At 49.5% G+C, this 21,035-nt stretch overlaps 1 protein-coding gene across 6 annotated transcripts in view; it reads left to right on the forward strand.

Annotated features, from left to right (window-relative positions):
• The first annotated feature begins 642 nt into the window (after positions 1-642).
• The window catches only part of AMER1 (APC membrane recruitment protein 1), a 31,376-nt gene continuing 10,983 nt past the window's right edge, over positions 643-21,035 (forward strand). Inside the window, exons 1-4 of one of the 6 annotated variants that reach the window (XR_004966966.1) lie at positions 643-1,305; positions 1,798-1,887; positions 12,741-19,870; positions 20,049-20,923. Coding sequence is in view for 4 of the 6 variants with exons in the window: in XM_036305268.1 (XP_036161161.1) it covers positions 12,840-16,229 (3,390 nt within the window). In the remaining 2 variants the exon portion in view is untranslated. Of the gene's footprint in view, positions 1,306-1,797; positions 1,888-12,740; positions 20,924-21,035 lie in introns of those variants that run through there. The other 5 variants (XR_004966965.1, XM_036305268.1, XM_036305271.1 and 2 more) reach the window with 5 other exon arrangements.

The raw sequence follows: 21,035 nt of genomic DNA on the forward strand, positions 1-21,035 counted from the left end.
CAGCCTTGAGACCTCCAGTCTAAGCTCAGACAAGATTTTTTGTTTGTTTTCAATATCTAGACTTTCCAGGGACAGGAAACTGTACAAAGCCTGGCTTACCATTAAAAGGTTGAGGGGGGCCTCTGTAGACCTTGAGAATCCCCTCTAGTTCTGTGAAAGGTGGGAAATTTAGGTGAGGGTCAAATTGTGAAAACAGATCTCTCCAGAGAAGAAAAGTGAAAGCAGCCCTGGGCGGCAGGGGCCCGGATTTCTGAATTCCAAGTCTGCCCTGTCGCTGTTGTGTTGGGTGACCTTGGGAATGCACCTCTCCAACTTTGGGCAGCAGCAGGCCCTTTATAAACGGGTGGAAGTTGGCCTAGATGGTCCCTAAAGGCCCTGGTGTGCCGAAGAGGCGGATGAAGCTGGGGCGCGGGCACTGCAATTGGCTTTCCTGGCAGGTGAGTCCCTCCTCTCAGCGGCCTGGAAGCCTGGGCTGCGGGGCCTTCTCTACGCCTTAAGGTTGGGCCTGGCGAGGTTCCAAAGGGCTCTGCAGTTCCCCCTGGCTCTCCCCAGCCACTCGACCCGCCTCTCTCCGCCTGTCTCTTGGTTTGGAATAAATTGCCTGCTGGCAGCCAGGCCGCCACAGAAGGATTGCACTGCGACCACGGAAATGAGACTCATACAAAACCGAAACTGAGCTCCAGGGCTCCAGCGAGCCCTTTTGGGGCTGAACCGGCACCAGGAGCTCGCGGAGTCCCCAAGCAGCCACTAGCCTGGCTTGGGGGCGGGAGTGAGGAGTCCCAGCGAGGGGTTCTGCACTCTCCTAGTCCCCAGCCAACACCAAGCTCAGGCTTATTTGCATTTAAAGAGAAAGGTAGGGAGGAAAACAGTGGGCGGGTCAAGGCACGCCTTCCCACATTGGCCATTGGACCACACGCCTGCCAATCAGGGCGCGGACGCCCCACCCTGTGGCTGTGGAGTTGGGGGGAAGGGGGGCATGGAGAGCTGCCCTGAGTCTGGGGAAGGGGAGCCAGTGCAGGAGGTGGCTGGAGCCACAGCGGCGGCAGAAGCAGCGGTGGCTGCTTTCTCAGCCACGGCAGCCGAGGATACAGCCTGGGCCAGGGCGGCGCAGCAGACAATAACCGGCTTGGAAAACGAACCGGGCTGGGTAAGAGGTGGGGGTAGCCAGGAGGCTCCGCCAGCCCGCGGTGTGGTGCAGTCCCGCGTGCTCCGGTCTGGCCGCCCAGAGAGGAGCTCTAGGGCTGGGCCGGTCGGCATCCAGGCCGCTCTCTGCTCCCCTTTGGAATCCGCGTTGAGGACTGTCCGGTGAGGGCCAGAACAAAGTCCCTTGGACGTGGGCCACCGTGGAAGGAGGTGGGGGGTGGGGGAAGAGGGCGGGCAGGCGGGCGGGCTAGCCTCGGCCCTGCCTCCAGGCACTCTGGGAGGCGGGGAGGAGGCCCGCACGTGCTGCCGTGCAAGTCCCTGGAGGGTAGCCGCCAGCCAGCACCCCCAGAGGTGCTTTTGTAGGCCCGGAGCTCTGCAGCTTTGTTGCAACACATTAGGTGGAACAGCTGGGTTACGTGGGTATCGCTCATTCCAGCAGCCGGCTGCTGCCCCTCCCCTCCCCTTCTCTGCGCATCTCCTCCCTCTTCCCTCTGTGGACCAAGCAGACTCGCTGGCCTAGGTCCGATTGGGGTATCTACACTGTTTGCATCCTCTCTGGGGGAGCTCAGTTTGGTCTGTAAGCTGCCCACTTCCCTTGAGAAGCTCAGCCTCGCGACCCTAACCAGCTGTGCCCCCTGCTCTTGGGCCTCTTAGGCACATCTGGCGCCCGCCCCTGGGGACAGGCGGAACAGCAGACTGACGATCAGGCTCTCCCTGGACCTCGGAATAGAGCTGCAGCTCAAGGTAGTCCTTGGGTTAGAACTGCAAGGCCCTTTAGTCTCCTCCTTCGCGGAGCCTCCTCTCCCCTGGGGACTGGGGGGTTGGGGGAGTAGGCACTGGCCTCGTTTTTTTCTCTCCAGCCTCCCCTGTTCAAAAATAACGATAAGCACGATGCTGGGAGGGGGTTTCTGTGTCAGAGGCGGAGCAAGCAATTATTGTAGTAGGGAAAACACTGTCTGAGTGTTGTGAGAGATCTAGAGAAGCAGCCAAACCTTCCAACTTCACAGTTACTTAAAATACTCAGCCCGCCTGGCCACTGTCATTGTCTGCTGCAGACATTTCTGACATTGGTAACCACCGACTTTGCCTAGGCTCCCTGGCCATGAGGGAGGGGCTGTGCCTGCCATGCAGCCACAGTCCAGGCTCCCCAGTTGGCATCTGTACTGGCCACGCAGAGCTGGCCTCCTTTTGGCCAGGCTCTTCTTGGCCTGGGCTGCAGGGTTAAGGTAAATCTTGTCCTGCACCAAAAAAAAAAAAAAAAAAAAGCCTCCCCCTGCAGCAGCCTGCTGCATCTGGGTGGGTATGGGTGGGTGGAAGGTCCTGAGCTTTTGGAATCCCCACCCCAAACCTGGTGATTCCAGCAGAGCCCACACCCCCAGTGCACTTTCCCTCATTCTTCCACTGCCCAGTCATTGCAGGTGGTGTGCCTCTGGCAATGACTCTAGGCCTTCCTGAGAAGCAGGAGAGAGGGAGCAATCCAGGAGCTTAGCAGGCTCTTTATGGACCTTTGACCAACCTCTGAGGGTGGAGAACCATTTGAGAGGAGACAATGAGACCCAGTAAATCCCTCATTTGGGAGGAAGGCCAGCTGGGTACTTTTCTGACACCTGCAAGTAATGCAGGTACCATACTACTCTCATCTCCTCCCACCCTGACCAGTGTCAACACAAACCCCCTCACTTGCAGTTGGGCATCTTCAGCCCAGGGCTGGGCCAGCCCTCAGCCCTGCCTCCAACCAACAACCACCTAACATATGCAACCTATTTAACTCTCTTCCCCATACCCAAACTCACTCACCCTACATGTCCAAGTTCTCTTTCCTCTCTGGCTCTAGCTCTGGGGCCTTCTCAATGCCTTTCCTGCCTGTCTCTTGCAACCCATGATGACTTCTCTTCCAAGCTGCCTGAGTCTCTTGGGCATTTTGGGGCTCAAATTATAATAGTAGGCAAACTATAATTAAGTTTCCCTGCCTCTACTTTGTCTCTGATAACATGGCTGTCTTGAGTTCTCTCATAACCCCTCAGAGGGGTAAATGCAACCTGGAACTCTGCCACAACCCCATCAAAGCTTAGCAATGCAAAGAAGTTAAGAAATGCTCCAGAAGGACTTGCTTTCTTTGTAGAGCTTTCAAGAAGACCTTTACCACTCCAACTTGCACTTGTCCTGACCCATATGAAAGTGATTAGAGAAATGATACTCAAGGCTCAGGTATTTGTTGAATATGCCTAATGAGGATAGAGAAGGGGTATGGGTTGAAACTATAAGAAGAAAAATCATAATATATCTCTTCAACAGCAAGCACAGGATCTGGACTGTCCAGACCCCAGACCACACATACTTTCGGATGCTGGCTCATGAGCTTAGAAGCAAAACATGGTGAGATAGAAGATCTTTATATGCAGGAGGATTATCCCAGGAAGCTTCCAGAAAGTAGAGGGGTTTGGCAAGGTAAAGAGTAATGGTATAAGCAAAATTAGGAATAGGAGGGGTGTTGCTGGCAAGCAGGCTAAGTGAGATGACTGGGTATTTTCTGGTTGAGATTGTATGACTCTAAGATATTTGGTGCCTGGTGGTGGGGGTTCCCAGATGCCAGGGTATTGAATGGGGATCTGATCATGGGGAAAGGGACCATCAAAGAATGGGGAATTAGGAGGTTTTGGTGTGTGTGTGTGTGTGTGTGTGTGTGTGTGTGTGTGTGTGTAAATATGCCATAATAAATTGGGGTTTTAGTGTGGAGTCTTAGACAAAGATTAGAAGCATGTCATATGTTGGGCAGGTAAGAGGCCACCTTTGGATCTGGAAGTAGAAATGGAGGGGTTGGCTATCTCTAGAGGGAAGTTGTACCATATCAGTCTCCCTTCTGCCTTGTGGGGGTTGGGGAGGGGGAAGGAGAGAGCCTGGAGCCTACATACCAACGGGGTGGAGCCTAAGTGTCCCTCAGGCCTCTGCTGATCTCCTTCCTTCCAACTATACAGGCCTTCATGGAGTACCAGTTTGGACTTATGTGCTTACATATGGGAATCCTGAGCCCTGGAAAGTAACTGGGACTTGCTTAAGGTCACACAGCATTTAGTAATAGGGGGATAGGCTTCTGCTTCCTGTGCAGTGGCTATTTCCACTTTATTCCACTGTGTCCAATGGCCTCTGTTCAAAACACACCTCATTAACCAACCCCTCACCTCACCTCACCTCACCTCACCCATTCCTCAAGAGTGAAGGGGTGTTGGGTTAGCTTGGGGGCCCCATCTGGGAGCCCCTCCTCCCCTAACATGACTCTTTTGTGCTTCTTGATCTTTGTCTGCAGCCTGTCAAGGGGGTTAAAACTTTCAAAAGGGAGGGAAGTAGTTGGAAGATATTGCCAGTCCAATGATTCTCTTCTAGCATAGTGGAGGTGTGAAAAATTCCTTAAGAACTATTACATGTACACTCTTAGAAAGTGTGTGTGTGTGTGTGTGTGTGTGTGTGTGTGTGTGTGTGTGTGTGTGGTGGGGGAGTAGAGGAGGGAACAGCCCTGCTCAGCTGGCTGCTCCAGGGGAATAAGGGAAGGAGGAGAATAGCAGAAGCCTGGCAGGTCACTGGCTTGCTTACAAAACCAAAAAGGAAGAAGGGGCTTCCAGCCCCCTCACTTACAAATAGGCTACTTGAGGCTAGAAGAAGGCATTCCCAGTGTTATTCCATAAGTTCCCCTGCTTCGAATCTTGTCCAGGCAGATAAGATAGGTGATAAAGGTAAAACTCCCAGAGGTGGTATTTCATTGCCTTCCTGTATCACCTTACCCATGTTGCTGCCAGGAAGTTCTCAGAGCTAATCAGAGCCTCTCATGCTGTACTTAAACTGTGGTGTGTGTGTGTGTGTGTTGGGGGTGGAGTTGAGGGCAACTGGCACCATTGCTCTTCTGCTTAACAATCCATTGGAGGTTTCATATGTGTTAAACTATTTCTCCAACCTCCAACTTTGGTACTCTGAATAAATAATCACAGAGCCTTTCATCTCCTTTTCTTGGTCTTATTTTTCAAACCTGTGTATGTGTAAGTGTATCCCTGGCAAGGCAGGGAGGGAAACCAGGACCACTGCAGAAGTGCATTGCTCCCCTGAGCCTCCCCTTTTGGGATTAGAGGATAATAGGGAAATGGTGAAAATGGCTCAAGGAATCTTGGTAGAATAAGAGGCAGGCATGATAGTGTTGCAGGGGTCTTTGTGACCCTTTGATCTGCATTTCTTGTTGTAGAGCTTTCATTTCCTGCAGGTTTCCCCCCTGTGGCTTCCAAGCAGATACTAAGCCCCCTTCTGCAGCCAGCACTTCTCAGCCTGCCCTATTAGGGCTGCAGCTTTTCTCAGGGGTGGGGGGGAGAAGAGGGCTGGACTGTACCTGTTGTGGTACCTCTCCTCTCTGGACAAATATAAAATATTCACAGGACAGGCCTAGTGAATTTTGAAAGAGTATTATGTTGGGTAGAGTTGTGGGGTACAGGTGTGAGAAGTAAAGCTGGGCCACAGTGCATCTTGGTCTTGAAGTGGTGGACTGGGCTCAACGAGCCAGGGATCCAGGCCTCCCAGAGAAGCTTAAGACCACCAAAATCACATGCCCCAATCAAACCTCCTGACTCAGCAGGTGCTATAAACATGGGCACAGGACTACCCTTTCCCCAGCTTCTCACTAAACCTGGGGCAAGTCGACCCCTGGCCCAATCTCCGTTTCTAGATGGGTAAACTGAGGCCCAGAACAAAAAAGATATTTGCCCAATTTACACAGAAGCACAAAGCTATTGTCCCCTAATTCAAGGCTTCTTCCTCAAAGCACACTGATCCTGGTCCCCTGTCAAGCCTCAGTTGCCTTAACTGGCCTCTCACATAGTTTATGGTTTGTACGTGGGAGTGGATACATAGGAAAGTAAGGGGTCTCCATTGTTCACTTGGCCTATTTTCTCCTCTGCAGGCTTCCTTTGGCTGCCTCATCACATCTGTTTGCCTAAGGTTAACTGCTCTCTTGTTTTTCAACTGAATTGGGATGGGGCTGGGGGTGGTTGGTGCCCATCTCTAGTCTCCAGTCTTACTATTGCTGTGTTAGTACTAATGTAGTGGAAGCCTTACTCTGCAGGCAAGGCATCCATCTCAGATACATTCCTCACTAAGGAGATTTGGGAGCCTGAGAGGGGAGTGGCAAGTAGGTCGCCTGAAGAGTTCCTGTTGTTCCAGGCAAGCTGGGCAGGGAACCTCAGCAGCTTGAGGAGAAAGTTGGGGCACCAAGAAGACACACTAGGAAAGCCCATTTCTTGGGAGAGGTGATATTGGGGTGACCATATCTCCCAGAATGAATAAGCCCCTGTGTATTGGGGGCTGGGCCTAAGGGGCAGAGGAGTAAGGCCAGGAAATCTGGAGGAGGCTGCAGGGAGAGCAAATCCTGAAGGTCAGGCAAAGGGGTTTGGCCCAAATTTTGTAGGCAATGTGAAATAATTTGGTAAGTAGCAGGGTGATGTGCTAAAATCATGGTTATAAGAAACTGAATCTGGCAAGGGTGTGCAGGATGGATGAGATAGAAGGGGGAGGCAAGGGGTAGGAATTCAACTTTGTGGCATGCAGTGTGACCAGAGGGAGACCAGCTAAAAGGCTTGTGTCATCTTTAGAGGACTTGGTGTAGCACCTGAGGAGGTAGAGTCCAAAAGTGGCTGCAAGAAGCTCCATCACCAGGATCTTTTATTGAACATCTGCTCAGTATGTAGTCAGCCAGTTGCCCTTTACATTTATCATCTTGAATCTTTACCACAGCGCTGCACAATAGGTAGCTTTTTCTTCATTTTATAGATAAGGCATTTGAGCCTCAGAGAGGTTAGACCATTTTCTCAAACCTCACAGCCTGTAAGGGGTAAAGCTGGCATTTTAGTTCTGGGCTAACAAACTTTGGATGAATTGGAATTCTTCTGAACCAGTGTTGTTTGAGCTCCTGTTCTGTGCTAGATGTAGTGAGTACAGGATAAAGGAGGGTCCGTCCCAAAGAGATGAATGGACAGACTGAGGCTTTTCAGAATGAATTACCCAAGGGTGAGTATGTTAATAACTCAGTTGAGAGACTGATTGATGGTGGATGAGTAGGAGCAGGGGAGAGAGGTCCAGTAGATGTCTGTGCTGCCTCTAGAGTTGGTGGGATGCCTTCTTGAGAGGAGGTGCCCCTCAACAGAAAGGCTGAAAATTAGTGGAGGGGTTATTGCAGGGATAGCTTAGGTGGGGCTCTGCCAGCAGCCTTTACAGCTTTGCCAAAAGGTGCCAATCTAGGCAGCCCTTCCTTCAGGCCCTGAGCAATGTTTTGAGAGTGGACCTTGTCTGTGGACTTTAGAAATGGGTGATTAAGTTTCATATATTCTCATAGATCATTTTCTTTAAACAATAGCTCATATTTTGCATCTTTATCCCAGTTGGCAGGTTTCTGTTTGAACCTTTGTTTTGGTCCCTCAAGCTTATTTCCCAAGGGAAATGGAGTAAAGGAACATGTGTCATGGTTTGGTAGTGAGGGTGGGCGTGGAGGAGTTGCTGATGAGGAGAGCGGCCACTGGTTGGGTTGGCAGCCCTTGGATTCTGGTCAGCAGGCTTTTTGGAATGTGCTAGATGGGGCCAAAACAGTGGCAACCAGTGACAACTGGAAATGTTTCTGAGAAAAGGTTCAACTGGGCTGGGACAGGAATGAGAGGGGAGGAGGAGATGATGGCTCTTGTGTGATGTGCTCCTGCACAATCCTTGCTCTCAGTCTTTCTCATTTGATTGGGGGCCAGCACAGAATGTCATGGATGGAACTCAAGGGGCCTGGGAGCTGGTGTGGCTCTATCACTATCCCACTGTATGACCTTAGGCAAATCTTTTTCCAAGCCTAGGCAGTTTCTTTCTCTGTGACAAGGAGTTACCATCCCCCATCAGGGGAATTTCTGAGAAGGGCAAATAGTGAGTGAGGGAGTGGGGAGCACTTTATAAACTGGTAAGTACCCTGAGTTGGGTGCAGGATATCTGTTAATTTGCATTTCCTTTGATATTGGTACTTTAGCTAAGTTTGAATTGTTGACCTTTCTGGCCTGGACTAGTCAAATTCCCAGATAATCCAGAGTTGTTAGCCAGTAGCTGACTGGGGGCTACTTTTTGGTCCCTGAATATTAAAGTTCGGCTAAAAGAGAAACTAAAGCCTCCTGTAAGGTTGCCCTCATTTACCATTTGGGGAACTGAGGTCCAAGGTGGTTTGGTGACTTATCCACAGAGCCTTGGGAAGCACCCTACTCAACCCTGCCTGAGGTAGATTTGATGCTACAATTTGTCCAATTATAATTTGAATAAATATTTTAAAAATTCATTGCTATGTTTTTTAACCTCTGCTATATAATGCATTGTATTTGATACTTAATGTACATTGGTTTTGTTCTTTACAATAGCTTTAAGAGGTAGACATCTCAATAGCTTCATTTTTCAGTTGAGGAAACTAAAAGAACCTGCTGATTTCTCCCAGGTCGGGCATAACTGATTACAGTGCAGAACTGACTGAGTTTCTGGGGTTGAGGGCCGTGGCGGGGCTCCATTCCTTCCTCATTCCTCTCCATTCCTTCCTCAGCCCATCTCCATGCACAATGATAGGGTGGGCCCAGTGTGGGCTTGCCCCCAGGAAAACTGCTTGGAGGAGTTTTGAGGAATGGTAGCTTATTGAGGGCATGCCTCTGGAGCTACTGCATAAATCCACATATTTCTTCCTTGAACCCAGCCTTCTCTAAGTTGGCTGAGCTGGCCCCAGGAAGCTGGGCTGGAAAGTGCAAGGCTGCAGCCATTTCCTCCTCACCAAGAAGGGTCCCTGAGGCAGATTTGTGGTTGGTGTCCTGCCTGTGTTTTGAGAGGAGGGGGAAGGAAGAAGCTCTGTGCAAGTAGCCAGCCTTCCACTGGTCCCAGAATGGACTGAAGCTGGTCCTGGGAGCAGGGATGGGCACAGCCCACTCCCTGCCATGACAGCAGCAGCTGCAGCAAATAGCTCTTGTCTGGGGCCACAGACTAGCCTTAGAGGGTTCCCTTAACCCAACAGTCTACCTGAAATTTAGACAGCCACACAGGTTGAAAAACCTAAGCGTTACAGGCCCTGTGTTTGGCAGGACCACTTTCTTGGCAGGAACCAAGATGGGAGTCAGTCCCAGCCTGTAGAATCTGCAAAATCTGTCTCTTGCTGTCCCCGTTGCCTTCTGCCCCACTTCACTCCCCTGGACATTGAACTCTATGGCCCTAAGTAAAGACAGCATAGCCCATTGAGGGACAGCATTAGGACCTGGAGGGGTAGCAAGGAAAGTAGCAAGGAGCCAAAGGGGATAGGTGGGGCTGGGTTAGGAGGCTACCAGCTATGAGTCATTACTGCCACCTACTGTCTTACTATCTTGGAGGAAAGCAGACAGAGACACTGTGAGTGGCTATGGGGAGTACATGGCCCTGAGAAGAACTAGGCAAGGAAATGAGAGATAGCACAATTTCAAGTCTGGCTCTTGCCAGCAAAGACAGCCTTGGGCCTCTTAGGAAGAAGGCCTGAAGCTAGAGGGTGAGAATCTCAGTCCCAGGACACAATCCTGCCTAGTTCACTCATTCCCACTATACAATCACAGGGTTTTAAAAACTGCCCTTAGGAGAGGACTTTGTATAAATCTAGACACGTCTTTAAAATCCCCTCACACCTGGTTCCTCTTCAGTGAGGGCCAAGATAGGTGGTCCCTCAGGCTCCCTTCAGTAAATGACTCTCCCAAAGGAGTGGCCTTTTACACATGGTCTGCTACTTCCTAAGTAACTGGGCCCTGACCAGGAAGGTGGTAATAATAACAGAAATGCCGGTCTTTCTCATTTGCACTGTACTTTACAGTTTACAAAGTGCTTTTGGTGTCCATTATCCCATTTAACCCCCACACCACTGCAGTGGACTGGGTAGATGAGGGGGGATAGATAGGAGAGCTGGTTTGATCTCCACTTCACAGAGGTTGCCTTGGCCTATTCAGGATCCCCTAGCATTGCCTGGACACCAGTCTGTGGCCCATGGTTACTTTCAAAACATACTACAGATGCCCGTGGCAGGGAAGAGGACAATATAGAGAACAGTGGGCTGGCCTCTACCCCAATGGAGCACAGCAATAAGGGCAGCAGAAGGTCAAAGGGACTGCCCCATGGCCCTAAACCCAGCAGGACAATTCAGCCTTTGATTCACAAGGAAATCTAGGCCCATACTATTTTTCACTTGGCCTGTGGTCTTCCTTGATGCCAATTCAAACTTACTAGTCTCCCCCATATCTCCCCCTAAATCACTGCCATTTCTACTCAGATTGAATGTCTTCTCTTCAGTGTAGCTTTTCTGAGCCCAGGGTCTGTCTTTTTGCCTTTCAAATTTATCCTGGGATATGATAACAAGGTATGAAGAATGATAACCTTCCACCAAAGCTTAAGAAATAATAAGGACTTTTCCTTAAGGCCTGTATCATGCTGTGCTTTCAGATTGTTACATATAGATTTCTCTACCAGTTTGCATAGGAATTTCCCAAAAGCAAGGGCTAGGGGTTCCCCCTTCTTGTCTCGCCTTGCATTACTGTGCTCAATGTCTATCACTTACCAATGTTAGTAGAGGTTTGTTTCATGAATTCCACAAAGGGGAATACAGTTTCACAAACAACTGCACTATTGCCACCCCATCTCTCATGCCCACACCATAATGACAGTAATTTCAGGGCTGAGGTAAAACAGATGGTTTTGCTTTGGGAAATAGGGGGGTCAAATATATGATAGGGCCCCTACACCCATCAGACCCTGGGGTCAGGTCTCTTGGGTCATTGTGTGTGTATGTATGATTATGTATTGCAGGATGGGGGCTGCACTATGTACTGGGGCTTTCAGTTGCAGGATTAAACTGGAACAATGTCACGTAAAAATATGTCACACAGGAAAAATACCCTAACCTGAGCAGATGGCAATACAAATTTCTGCAGAGAGGGTATCAGATGAATTTTTTTTCTCTTTTATTTTCTGCATAGCCAGACATTATCTTGCTCCAAGTTTAGTATTCAGTTCTTCAGAGTGCCCCTGATGGAAGCCTGATCACACTGATGATTCAAATCAAGCCAAGCAAGGCTCAAGGTACAAAATTAGTGTTTGCCAAACAGGATCAAGGCTCCAGGAGGGGTCCTCTAATGAGGTCAGAGGCTCTCTCCACCCCCAGTGCTGGTCCACTGTCTCCCACTGGAGGTGAATGCATGACTCTTATTATGGTAGCAATCGATCACAGGGATGATGTGTTAGACAGCTGCTTCTACTTCAAGTGGTGCTTACCTTTCTCTCTGGCTCCCAGCAGCTGTTCTGCCTCTCTTCCCTTATCGTGGCTCCCTGTCTGCTAACGGCTACTTACAGAGGAGGGACATAGTGGTGAGGGACTTTTCAGGGAAGGGTTACTGGGTTTTAGCAGACTGCTCACTGATCCAGCCACTGGCCAGCTGTAGTGACTGGAGTGAATACATCAGTCCTGGAGGGGCAACGTGTGTTGTAGCTAGGGGTAGGTGGTAGGTTTTTCCCCTTCTTTTTATTCCATCTCTAGAATTTGGACGTTTGGAGGATTGTGAGCCTAGACCAGAAAGTTGTGCCTTGCACTAGGTTTACTTATTTAAATACATGTTTGGAGCCTGATTCCCAGGCCAGGAACATGACTCATATGGAGTTGTGCCTTCAAGGAGTTCCCTTTATACATGGAAGAGCTACATGGGGGCCAAAATAATGAGAAGAGTAGAGAAGAAATAGTCTGCCTCATGGTTCTAAAGTAGAATTTGGGGTTCCATTGACTAAGGGCCATATTAAAATCTCTTCCCAGCAGGACAGTCAATAGAATCTGACCTAGACCTACCCCACAGATAACCACTATGGGGGCCGTATTGCTAGGCTTCTTGGGAAGAGGATACTGAAGCCCAGAGAATTCCTTGTTTCAAGGCCACCATGCATTCTTAGCAGATCCTGGATTGCAGTTCTGGAATGTGAGTCTGTGAGGCTCCTACTCTGGGTTTCTGAAGGTCATGGAGCATGGTCCTGCCAGCAGTTTAGGGAGCCTGCAAAGACAAGGTGAAACTTCAGGTATACTTGTCTTTCCTGCCCCAGGAAAAATGTCAGTGAGAGTCTGGGCTAATGTGAACTCGATGCCTGGACTGCACAGAGCTCAGTGAGGACTCAATGAGCTATTTTTCCCAGATGATTTTCAAAAATTCTATGTCATCAGAGCTGACCTACCTCTTGCCTTTTCTGCCTCTCCCTAACATACTCCCTTTGATAACTCCTCCCACATCCACTAGCACCACTGGGCCTTTCTCACATCTGCAGTTCCCCTGCTCAGTGAAAGAGGGTAGGGGTGATGACTGCCTGTTGCTCACTGTAGGGCTTTGCTGTCTTGAGGCCCAGAGGAGGTTGGGGCAGCAAGCCAAGCACATGGAGTGCATTAAGTTTTTCCCTGCATTTTCTCTTTCTTTCTGGTGCCACTCAAGTCTGAAACCACAGACACCTGTAAAAACAAACTCTGCCTGGATGCTTGCTCACCAATACTGTGTCTCTGTTTTTATCTTTCTCATCTCTTCCAGGCCCAACTATGATGCTTCCTGACTGATGATGTTATAATAAGGCCCAGAAGCCAGAAGGCTGCATTTTCAGCTGAACATACCTGAGTTGTCCCCATCACCATGGAGACCCGAAAAGATGAAGCTACTCAGGCCAAGGGAGCAGCAGCCTCTGTGGATACCCAGAGCCAAGGGTCAGAGAAAGGAGCCAAGAACAAGGCAGCTGAGACAACAGAAGGGCCAGGGTCAGAGCCACCCTCATCTGGCCCAGGTAGGCTAAAGAAAACTGCCATGAAACTCTTTGGTGGCAAGAAGGGCATCTGTACCCTGCCTAGTTTCTTTGGAGGGGGACGGAGCAAAGGTTCTGGGAAAAGCAGCTCCAAGAAGGGTATTAGCAAGAGCAGGACCCATGATGGCTTGAGTGAAGCAGCCCGTAGCCAAGAAGACATTGTCAGTGAAGGAACTGGCCTCTCCTTACCTTTGCCTGAGTCACCCTGCCAACTTCCCAGTTCTCAGAGTGCCCATGGGGCTTTGGAGACAGGTTCCAAATGCAAGATGTCTGTGGCTGGAGCCATAGAGAAAGCTGGGGTTGAAAAGGTTTCCTCTGTGACCAAGCCAAAGAAAGGCCTGAAAGGTTTTTTCAGCAGTATTCGCCGTCACCGGAAGAATAAGGTCTCTGGTGCTGAGCAAAGTGAGCCAGGAGCCAAGGGACCTGAGGAGGCCAGAGCCAGGCCTCATGAGAACGTGAGCTCAGCCCTTCTGTCCCATGCTGAGGAAACCCTTCAAGACCCAAGAAAGGAAAATTCCAAACCCCAAGATGCCCCTGGACCAAAAGTTTATTCAGCATCAGAGCTTTCTCCAGCAGCCACTGAGAAGACAACCTGTAAAAATCCAGAGCATCCCATGGGGGTCTGTGCCTCAGATCTCTTGGAGTCCAAGCCTGCCCCTGAAGCAAGTGTCCCAGAAGAGCCTCAGAGCTCAGAAACAGGGGAGAAGGTGCTGGTAGGGGATATAAATCTACTCAATGGCCCTGTTGGGGACCAACTGAGCCTCTTCTTTGGAGATGTCACATCCCTTAAAAGTTTTGACTCACTGACAGGTTGTGGTGACATCATAGCAGAGCAGGACATGGACAGTATGACAGACAGCATGGCCTCTGGAGGCCAGAGGGCCAACCGAGATGGGACCAAGCGAAGTTCTTGCCTGGTTACCTATCAAGGAGGTGGGGAGGAGATGGCCTTGCCAGATGATGATGATGAGGAAGAAGAGGAGGAAGAGGATGTTGAATTAGAGGAGGAGGAAGAAGAAGTCAAAGCAGAAGATGATGACTTAGAATATCTGTGGGCAAGTGCTCAGATGTACCCAAGACCCAATATGAATCTGGGCTACCATCCCACCATTTCACCAGGCCACCAGGGCTACATGCTGTTTGACCCAGTTCGGTCTTATCCTTGCCTAGCTCCTGGAGACCTTTTGACTCCTCAGAGTGACCAGCAAGAATCTGCCCCCAATAGTGATGAGGGATATTATGATTCAACCACACCTGGATTTGAGGATGACTCAGGGGAGGCTCTGGGGCTTATCCGCAGGGATTGCCTGCCCCGAGACAGCTACAGTGGAGATGCCCTCTATGAATTCTATGAGCCAGATGATAGTCTTGAGAACTCCCCACCTGGGGATGACTGCCTTTATGACCTCCATGGTCGCAGCTCTGAGATATTTGACCCCTTCTTGAACATTGAGCCCTTTTCTTCTTCTCGGCCACCTGGGACAATGGAGACAGAAGAAGAACGGCTAGTGACCATACAGAAGCAGCTGTTGTATTGGGAACTTCGGCGGGAGCAGCTCGAAGCCCAAGAGGCCCGGGAGGCACACACCAGGGAGGCCTATACCCAAGAAACTCATGCAAGGGAGGCTCATGCCCGAGAAGCCCATACCCAGGAAGCTCATGTGAGAGTGGCCCGAGCCCGAGAGTCCTATGCTAGGGAGGCTTGTGCCCGAGAGGCCTGTGCTAGGGAGGCCCAGGCCCGAAAGGCTCGTGATCGAGAGGCCCAAGTCAGACAGCTCCAGGTAAGGCAAGAGAAGCCCATTATGGAGTATCAGATGAGACCTTTAGGCCCATCAGTGATGGGCCTGGTGGTAGGGGCATCAGGGGCTTCTCAGACTTCACACCGAGGAACCACATCAGCTTTCCCTACCACTGCAAGCAGCGAGCCAGACTGGAGGGACTTCCGTCCTCTGGAGAAGCGTTTTGAGGGAACCTGCTCCAAGAAAGATCAAAGTACCTGCCTGATGCAGCTCTTCCAGAGTGATGCTATGTTTGAGCCAGACATGCAAGAAGCAAATTTTGGAGGATCTCCCAGGAGGGCCTACCCTACTTATTCACCCCCTGAAGAGCCAGAGGAAGAGGAGGTTGAGAAGGAAGGGAATGCCACCGTGAGTTTCTCACAAGCCCTTGTGGAGTTCACCAGCAATGGGAACCTCTTTTCCAGCATGTCCTGTAGCTCTGACTCTGACTCATCCTTTACTCAAAACCTCCCTGAGCTGCCCCCCATGGTGACCTTTGACATTGCTGATGTAGAACGGGATGGGGAAGGCAAATGTGAAGAGAATCCTGAATTACACAATGATGAGGACCTTGCAGCCTCTTTGGAAGCTTTTGAACTGGGCTACTACCAGAAACATGCCTTTAACAACTACAGCAGCCGATTCTACCAAGGTCTGCCCTGGGGTGTGAGTAGTCTCCCTCGATACTTGGGACTGCCTGGCATGCACCCACGACCCCCACCTGCTGCCATGGCCCTCAACAGGAGGAGTCGCTCCCTTGATACTGCAGAGACCCTGGAGCAGGAACTATCCAATTCCCACCTTGCCCAGGGCTACATGGACCCCGATGAGCTTCAGGCTCAACAGGAAGATTCAGATGAAGAAGACGAGGAAGAATGGGGCAGAGACAGTCCCTTGTCCCTCTATACTGAACCTCCCGGGGCCTATGACTGGCCTTCCTGGGCTCCCTGTCCTCTCCCAGTGGAGACAGCCCCTGCCTGGATAAGTACCAGCCAGTTGGATGGGCCTTCTAGCCAGTCTCTATATAGGCAGGCAGCCTGTTGCATACCTCCTGTGGCTATGTCAGTATTGCTGTCAGTATCAGAGCCAGAGTCAAGGGCAGCCGGGGAATCTGGGCCTCAACTAGCTCGGCCTTCGCACCTACCCCTTCCCATGGGCCCTTGTTATAAGCTCCAGCCACAGGCCTCCCAAAGTGTAAGGGCCAGGCCTCGAGATAAGCTTCTGTCTGCTGATGAGCCCAGTTACTCCTCCAGTTCTGGAGGCTTCAGTTCCAGCCCTCTACCCCAGGTCAAGCCTGTGGGCATTACCCATGGCATCCCTCAGCTGCCCAGGATCCAGCCTGAACCTCTGCATCCTCAGCCCATTCACTATGGGGCTTCCAGCCTTGATCTGTCAAAGGAGAAGGCTGAGCATTGTGCCTCTCCACCAGAATGGAAACCTAGCTGAGCAGTCATCATCAATTCTGGAGTGGGCGCATGGGGCCTGAGCATGGGAATGGGGATCAGGGATTGGGCAGAGGGGTTTGAGGGTGGGGGTTGAAAATCCTTTTGGCCAAGAAAAACTCCTATGAGTTTTCACCTTCATTTTCCCACTTCCCTCTTCTGCCATGTGTGGCCACATTCAGCTCAGTATATCTGCCCCAGGAGGGTGCTGCTGCTGTGCTCCGATTTTTGCTTTCAGGGTTTCTTCTTGTGACCCATGTAAGGTTTGGGATGCTGTAATTTTGTGCCTATTCCAGTTGCCAAGTTAGTGAGTTTATATATAGCATGCATCCTTGACAGAGGCTGAACCCTTAGTGCCCCCTGCCACCCCACTACCCAGTGAATGATGAACAGCCAGGTTTGCACTGCCTTCTATGTGGGGACAGGGGGCTTGTTTGCTGTTAGCAATGTGAAATTATGGTACAGACCCTCTCCACCCCCACTCCATCCTGTCTTGGCATAGCTGCCACTATTATATCAAATGACTATAAACTATTTGTCCCAGCTAGCTGTCCTTAGAAAGGATCATGTAGCATATATTTCACTGCTTACTGCTGTGGACTTTGGCATCATAACCAGATGGGGCCTTTAAATCTGGCCTGCCAATAGCTTGGGATGAAGAAAAAAATGCTAATCCCCTTAATGGAGTGATCAAATTAATCCAGTTGCAAACAGAAGACAAAATAGGGCTTCTATTATAGACACTGCTATAAGTTTTGAGCTCTGGAATGATAGGATTTTTTTCTTTTTCTTCTCTTAAGCTTGTGACTTCCAAAGTTGCAGGTGCTTTTAAATTTTGGTTCTTTTTTTTCCTCCAAAGGAAATTTTCATAATTTCATCACAAAGAATACATTATTTTAATTGAGATATGAGAAGAGAAGCAGCTTAAATTAGGCTTGGCTATAGGAGTTAGGGTTTTTGCAGGTTCCAGGGGAAGGATAGGAAATGGAGGTCCATTTGTCCCAGCCAGTGGGAAAGAGGATTTCAGATTTTGCAGAGCTCAAGGCAATCCAGCTTCTTAGAAGGGAAAATTGCTTCCCCCACAAAACACAAAAAGTTCCTTATGCCTTGCACACCCATTCATTTATATGCTGTAAAGAGGCTCCGGACAGCACTCCCAAGAGAGGATAACAAAGACATCTAGGCTGTTGTTCTGGACTCAAGAATTTTCATTTTCCAATTATCTAAGTCCTTAGCATCATCAAAGGACCAGCCTTCTTATAGGAAAGACTGATTTGCCCTCACTCTGCCAAGCTTCAGGATGCTCATTTAGATGGCAGTTGCAGCCTTTTATGGAATGAATGACACCCTCTTTTCTCCTGCATCCCCACAATTCTAATGTTAAACTAACTTAGAAATACTGGTGGGGAAAAGTCCTGCCAGGAAGACATTGCAACAGGCTAATCTTACCAGGCTCAGCCTCTCAATCACCAATATGAGAGGGTTCCTTTTAAAGTTCTTTATTGGAAATAGCATATGGAACATATTTTATCTGGATGTGTTGACCCAAATTATGATCCTTGCTCCTCCCTTGGCCACTCCTGTTCTTGCACTTACCCCTCCCCATTTCCTTGCCTGTTAGGAGAAGAGGTCAACAGGGCTCCTGAGATGGTAATTTGGCTTGGGAATAGATGCCATTGCCTTCCCCCCTCCAGTCCCAAAGGTGACTTTGCACAAATTGCTCCTTTGCCAGGAGATATGTTTGTACTGGTCTTTATCACCATTTCTCAGATTGGGGTTGGCCCAGTGCCTCTCCCCACAAATCAGGCTTGGCTGGTAGTAGCTATACCCTTAGAAGCATCACATAAGTTTGCATGGCATTAAACACTACCACGCAAGGGACCCAGACCAGCTCTCTAGGCTGACTTTGCATCATGAAGAAATGTATCAGTTATGGAGCTGGAGAGTGAAATAGGGTGAGGAAGGCCCTCCTCACACCAAGCACAGCATTCCAGCAGAGAAGTGCCCAAATTCCAACCTGTCCTTTCACCAAAGTTTCCCTAGGAAGATGGGGCTGAAATTGACCTGACTGTTTGGCAGGAAGTAAACACTCACCAAATGCCTTTACAATAGGGGAAAACCCACCACTTGCCTTCTCTGTCTCTGCTTGTGCTTCAGGGCAGCTCAAGCTCTTGACTGGATGTGGACTGTGGCAGCCACAGCAGGTAATAGAGCCATCACCAGCCTCCAGAACTCAATGGGCCATCAGCCTATCTGGGAAGAGAAAAATTAGGTGCTCAGCATTTAGCCAGGGGCTGAGAGTTGCCCTCAGTGACAAGAGGGCAGCAAGAGGTGCTGCCTCTGATGGGAGCAATCATAGCCCAGGCATACTTTTCTGGGCTTTGGAAGTTTGCATACCACAGAGTGGGGTCTAGGACTAAGTAGCAGCTTATGGTTTGGACATTGCTGCCTGCAAGTTTTTTCACTGTCCTGGCCAGCCCAGGGATAGGATCCTCACTACAAGAAGTGGGGAAGTTAGAGGTCATGGCTACAGAAGCAGACTCCTCTAGAATCTCATTCTGGGTCTAAGTAGTTCCTGGCCAAATCCCAGCTGCAGGTTGAAGAGGAAGAAAGACCTGCTAGGGACATGTGATGGCAGTGCAGGGTGACACTGGGAGAGCCAGCCAAGCTCCAGGCCCCTTCCCAGGTGCTTGTTGGCTGACACCAAATATGCCCTGAATATAGGTGTCAATGTCAAGTCCATACTTAGGTTGTGACCAGACAAACACCGTGTCTGCATTGCAAGGTCTTGGGATACTGCTTTTGGATGAGACTTCAAGGGAAGATATGACTTGAGTGGAGGTGGCTGCCCTCATCTCTCTACCCAGCAGGCTTATTTAGTGCCAGATAGCTCTGATCGTGATAATTCCCAAAAGAGACTGGTCCATTGGGGACCAGTGACTGGATAGACAAGGCCACCTAGGAGGCCTCTCCAGGGCCGTCAGTTTCTCAGTGCTTTAGCACTTTGAGGAAGCCCTGCCTTAGTGCCCAGATAGGGTCTGCTCTGCCCAACCAGTTCATGAGTCTCCTGGGCCAAAGGCTTTGGTCAACACTAGTCTCCCTCCTCTGTGCTATACCAAGGAGGAAGGTAGCTTCTCACATGCAGGGTATATTTTCCCATATCCTGTTGCCAGCGACTTACCCACCCTTGCCAATGCCACCACCCAACCTGCCCTCGGCCAGACCCAATTGCTAGAGGGAGGCATGAGGGGATTAGCAGGGAGACTTCAAGTTTACCCATGTCTATGTTGCTTTCAAGTTGTTTTTAATATATATGTATATGTATATGTATATATATGTATATATATATATATATATATATATATATATATATATATATATTCAAAAGTCAATTATCTATTTTTGTATTATTTGCATTTTTAATCATGGAAAACAATGTTTATCAGTCGTTCTTTTCTGATTTATTTTTAAGCGGTGCTGTTTACAGTTTTAAACAAAACAATGATGACACAAAAATTGCTGCTGCTTGTGCAGAGGGCTGGCATCTCAACTGCCCAGAGCCCTCACTCTCCCCCTCTCCCCAGCCCTGATGCATCGCACTATTCATCACCTCCTTCCATGATAGGGGCAACAGAAGATGCCCAGGTACTAAGACAAATGCCAGGCATGTGGAACCATGCGTGTTGTTTTATGGCTTTATTTTATTTTATTTTTTTCCTTTTGGACCCTGCCCCTTTCCTCTTTGTAGACCTAAAAGTACTCATGTTTTGCCTCACTCTCTCTTTTTTACTCTTTATGCTCTGTGCTTTTGTTTTGAAACCAGAGTGCCCATGTTGTACTGTTTGTCATGTTGAATTTCTCCAAAGGAACATTTTGGGGACAAGAATATTCTCCACTCATTGGGGAGGGCAGAGGGTTTCAACCACATCCTGTCTCCACAAGAAGTTGGGGGAGACAGATGGCAGTGATGTTTGAAGCATCAAGAATTAGCCATCTTATTGAGGAAACCCTTGCATAGGACTTACCAGGAGCTCAGTTGATTGGGACGTTCACCCAGAAGAGACATTGGGGACCTGCTTGACCCCTCATGCTGCTTTGGGGGAATCTCTCCCCTTACCACCATTCCTGTTCCCCTGCCCTCCTCCAGCTCAGACATGGATGGTACTTTGGGAAATAGTGACTGTCAGGGTGATGGCTTACTGGCCTGATCCCCACTTTTTTATCCTATAGTCACTCCAAAGAAGAAAGTTCACATGGCATGTATATGTATAAAGGTTGGGCTTACTGAGAGGCGGGGCTTTAATTATTCCTGTTTACTATTGGTGCTTATTTTCCCTGCTGTATACTGGGGTGGGGTGGGAGGGAAGAAACCAGGAATGTATATTTAGCTCATGTTAAATAAAATGGCTGGGGGACAGAGGGGAGAAATTAGGAACTGCAGTAAATCCCACCCCCAGGTATAAGAGGTCTTCCCCTCACAGTGCAGAAAGGGGAGCATGGCCCCTAGATGTGCCCTAGCTTCCCCTTCTCTATTCCTGAGACATCACGGAGTCACTTGGATTGTGACCTCTCCAATCCTAATTCTCACTGACATCTGGATATCTTTATGAACTTCCTGTTTGTAACAACATATACTTATTTTGCTGAATGCTAATAAACTGGGTTCAAGAGGGACCCCCCGCCCCAGTCACTAAAGTGCATTCTTGTGTGTGTTTTTTTTCATAGCAGCATGCCTGTGTCCCATAGTTTCTGGCTTTTTCCTTAAAGAGAAATAGAGGCAGCAAGGAGGTGAACCTCCTACTGATGGCCC

Source organism: Myotis myotis, unplaced genomic scaffold (assembly GCF_014108235.1).
Source record: "Myotis myotis isolate mMyoMyo1 unplaced genomic scaffold, mMyoMyo1.p scaffold_m19_p_4, whole genome shotgun sequence".
NCBI classification, from domain to species: Eukaryota; Metazoa; Chordata; class Mammalia; order Chiroptera; family Vespertilionidae; genus Myotis; species Myotis myotis.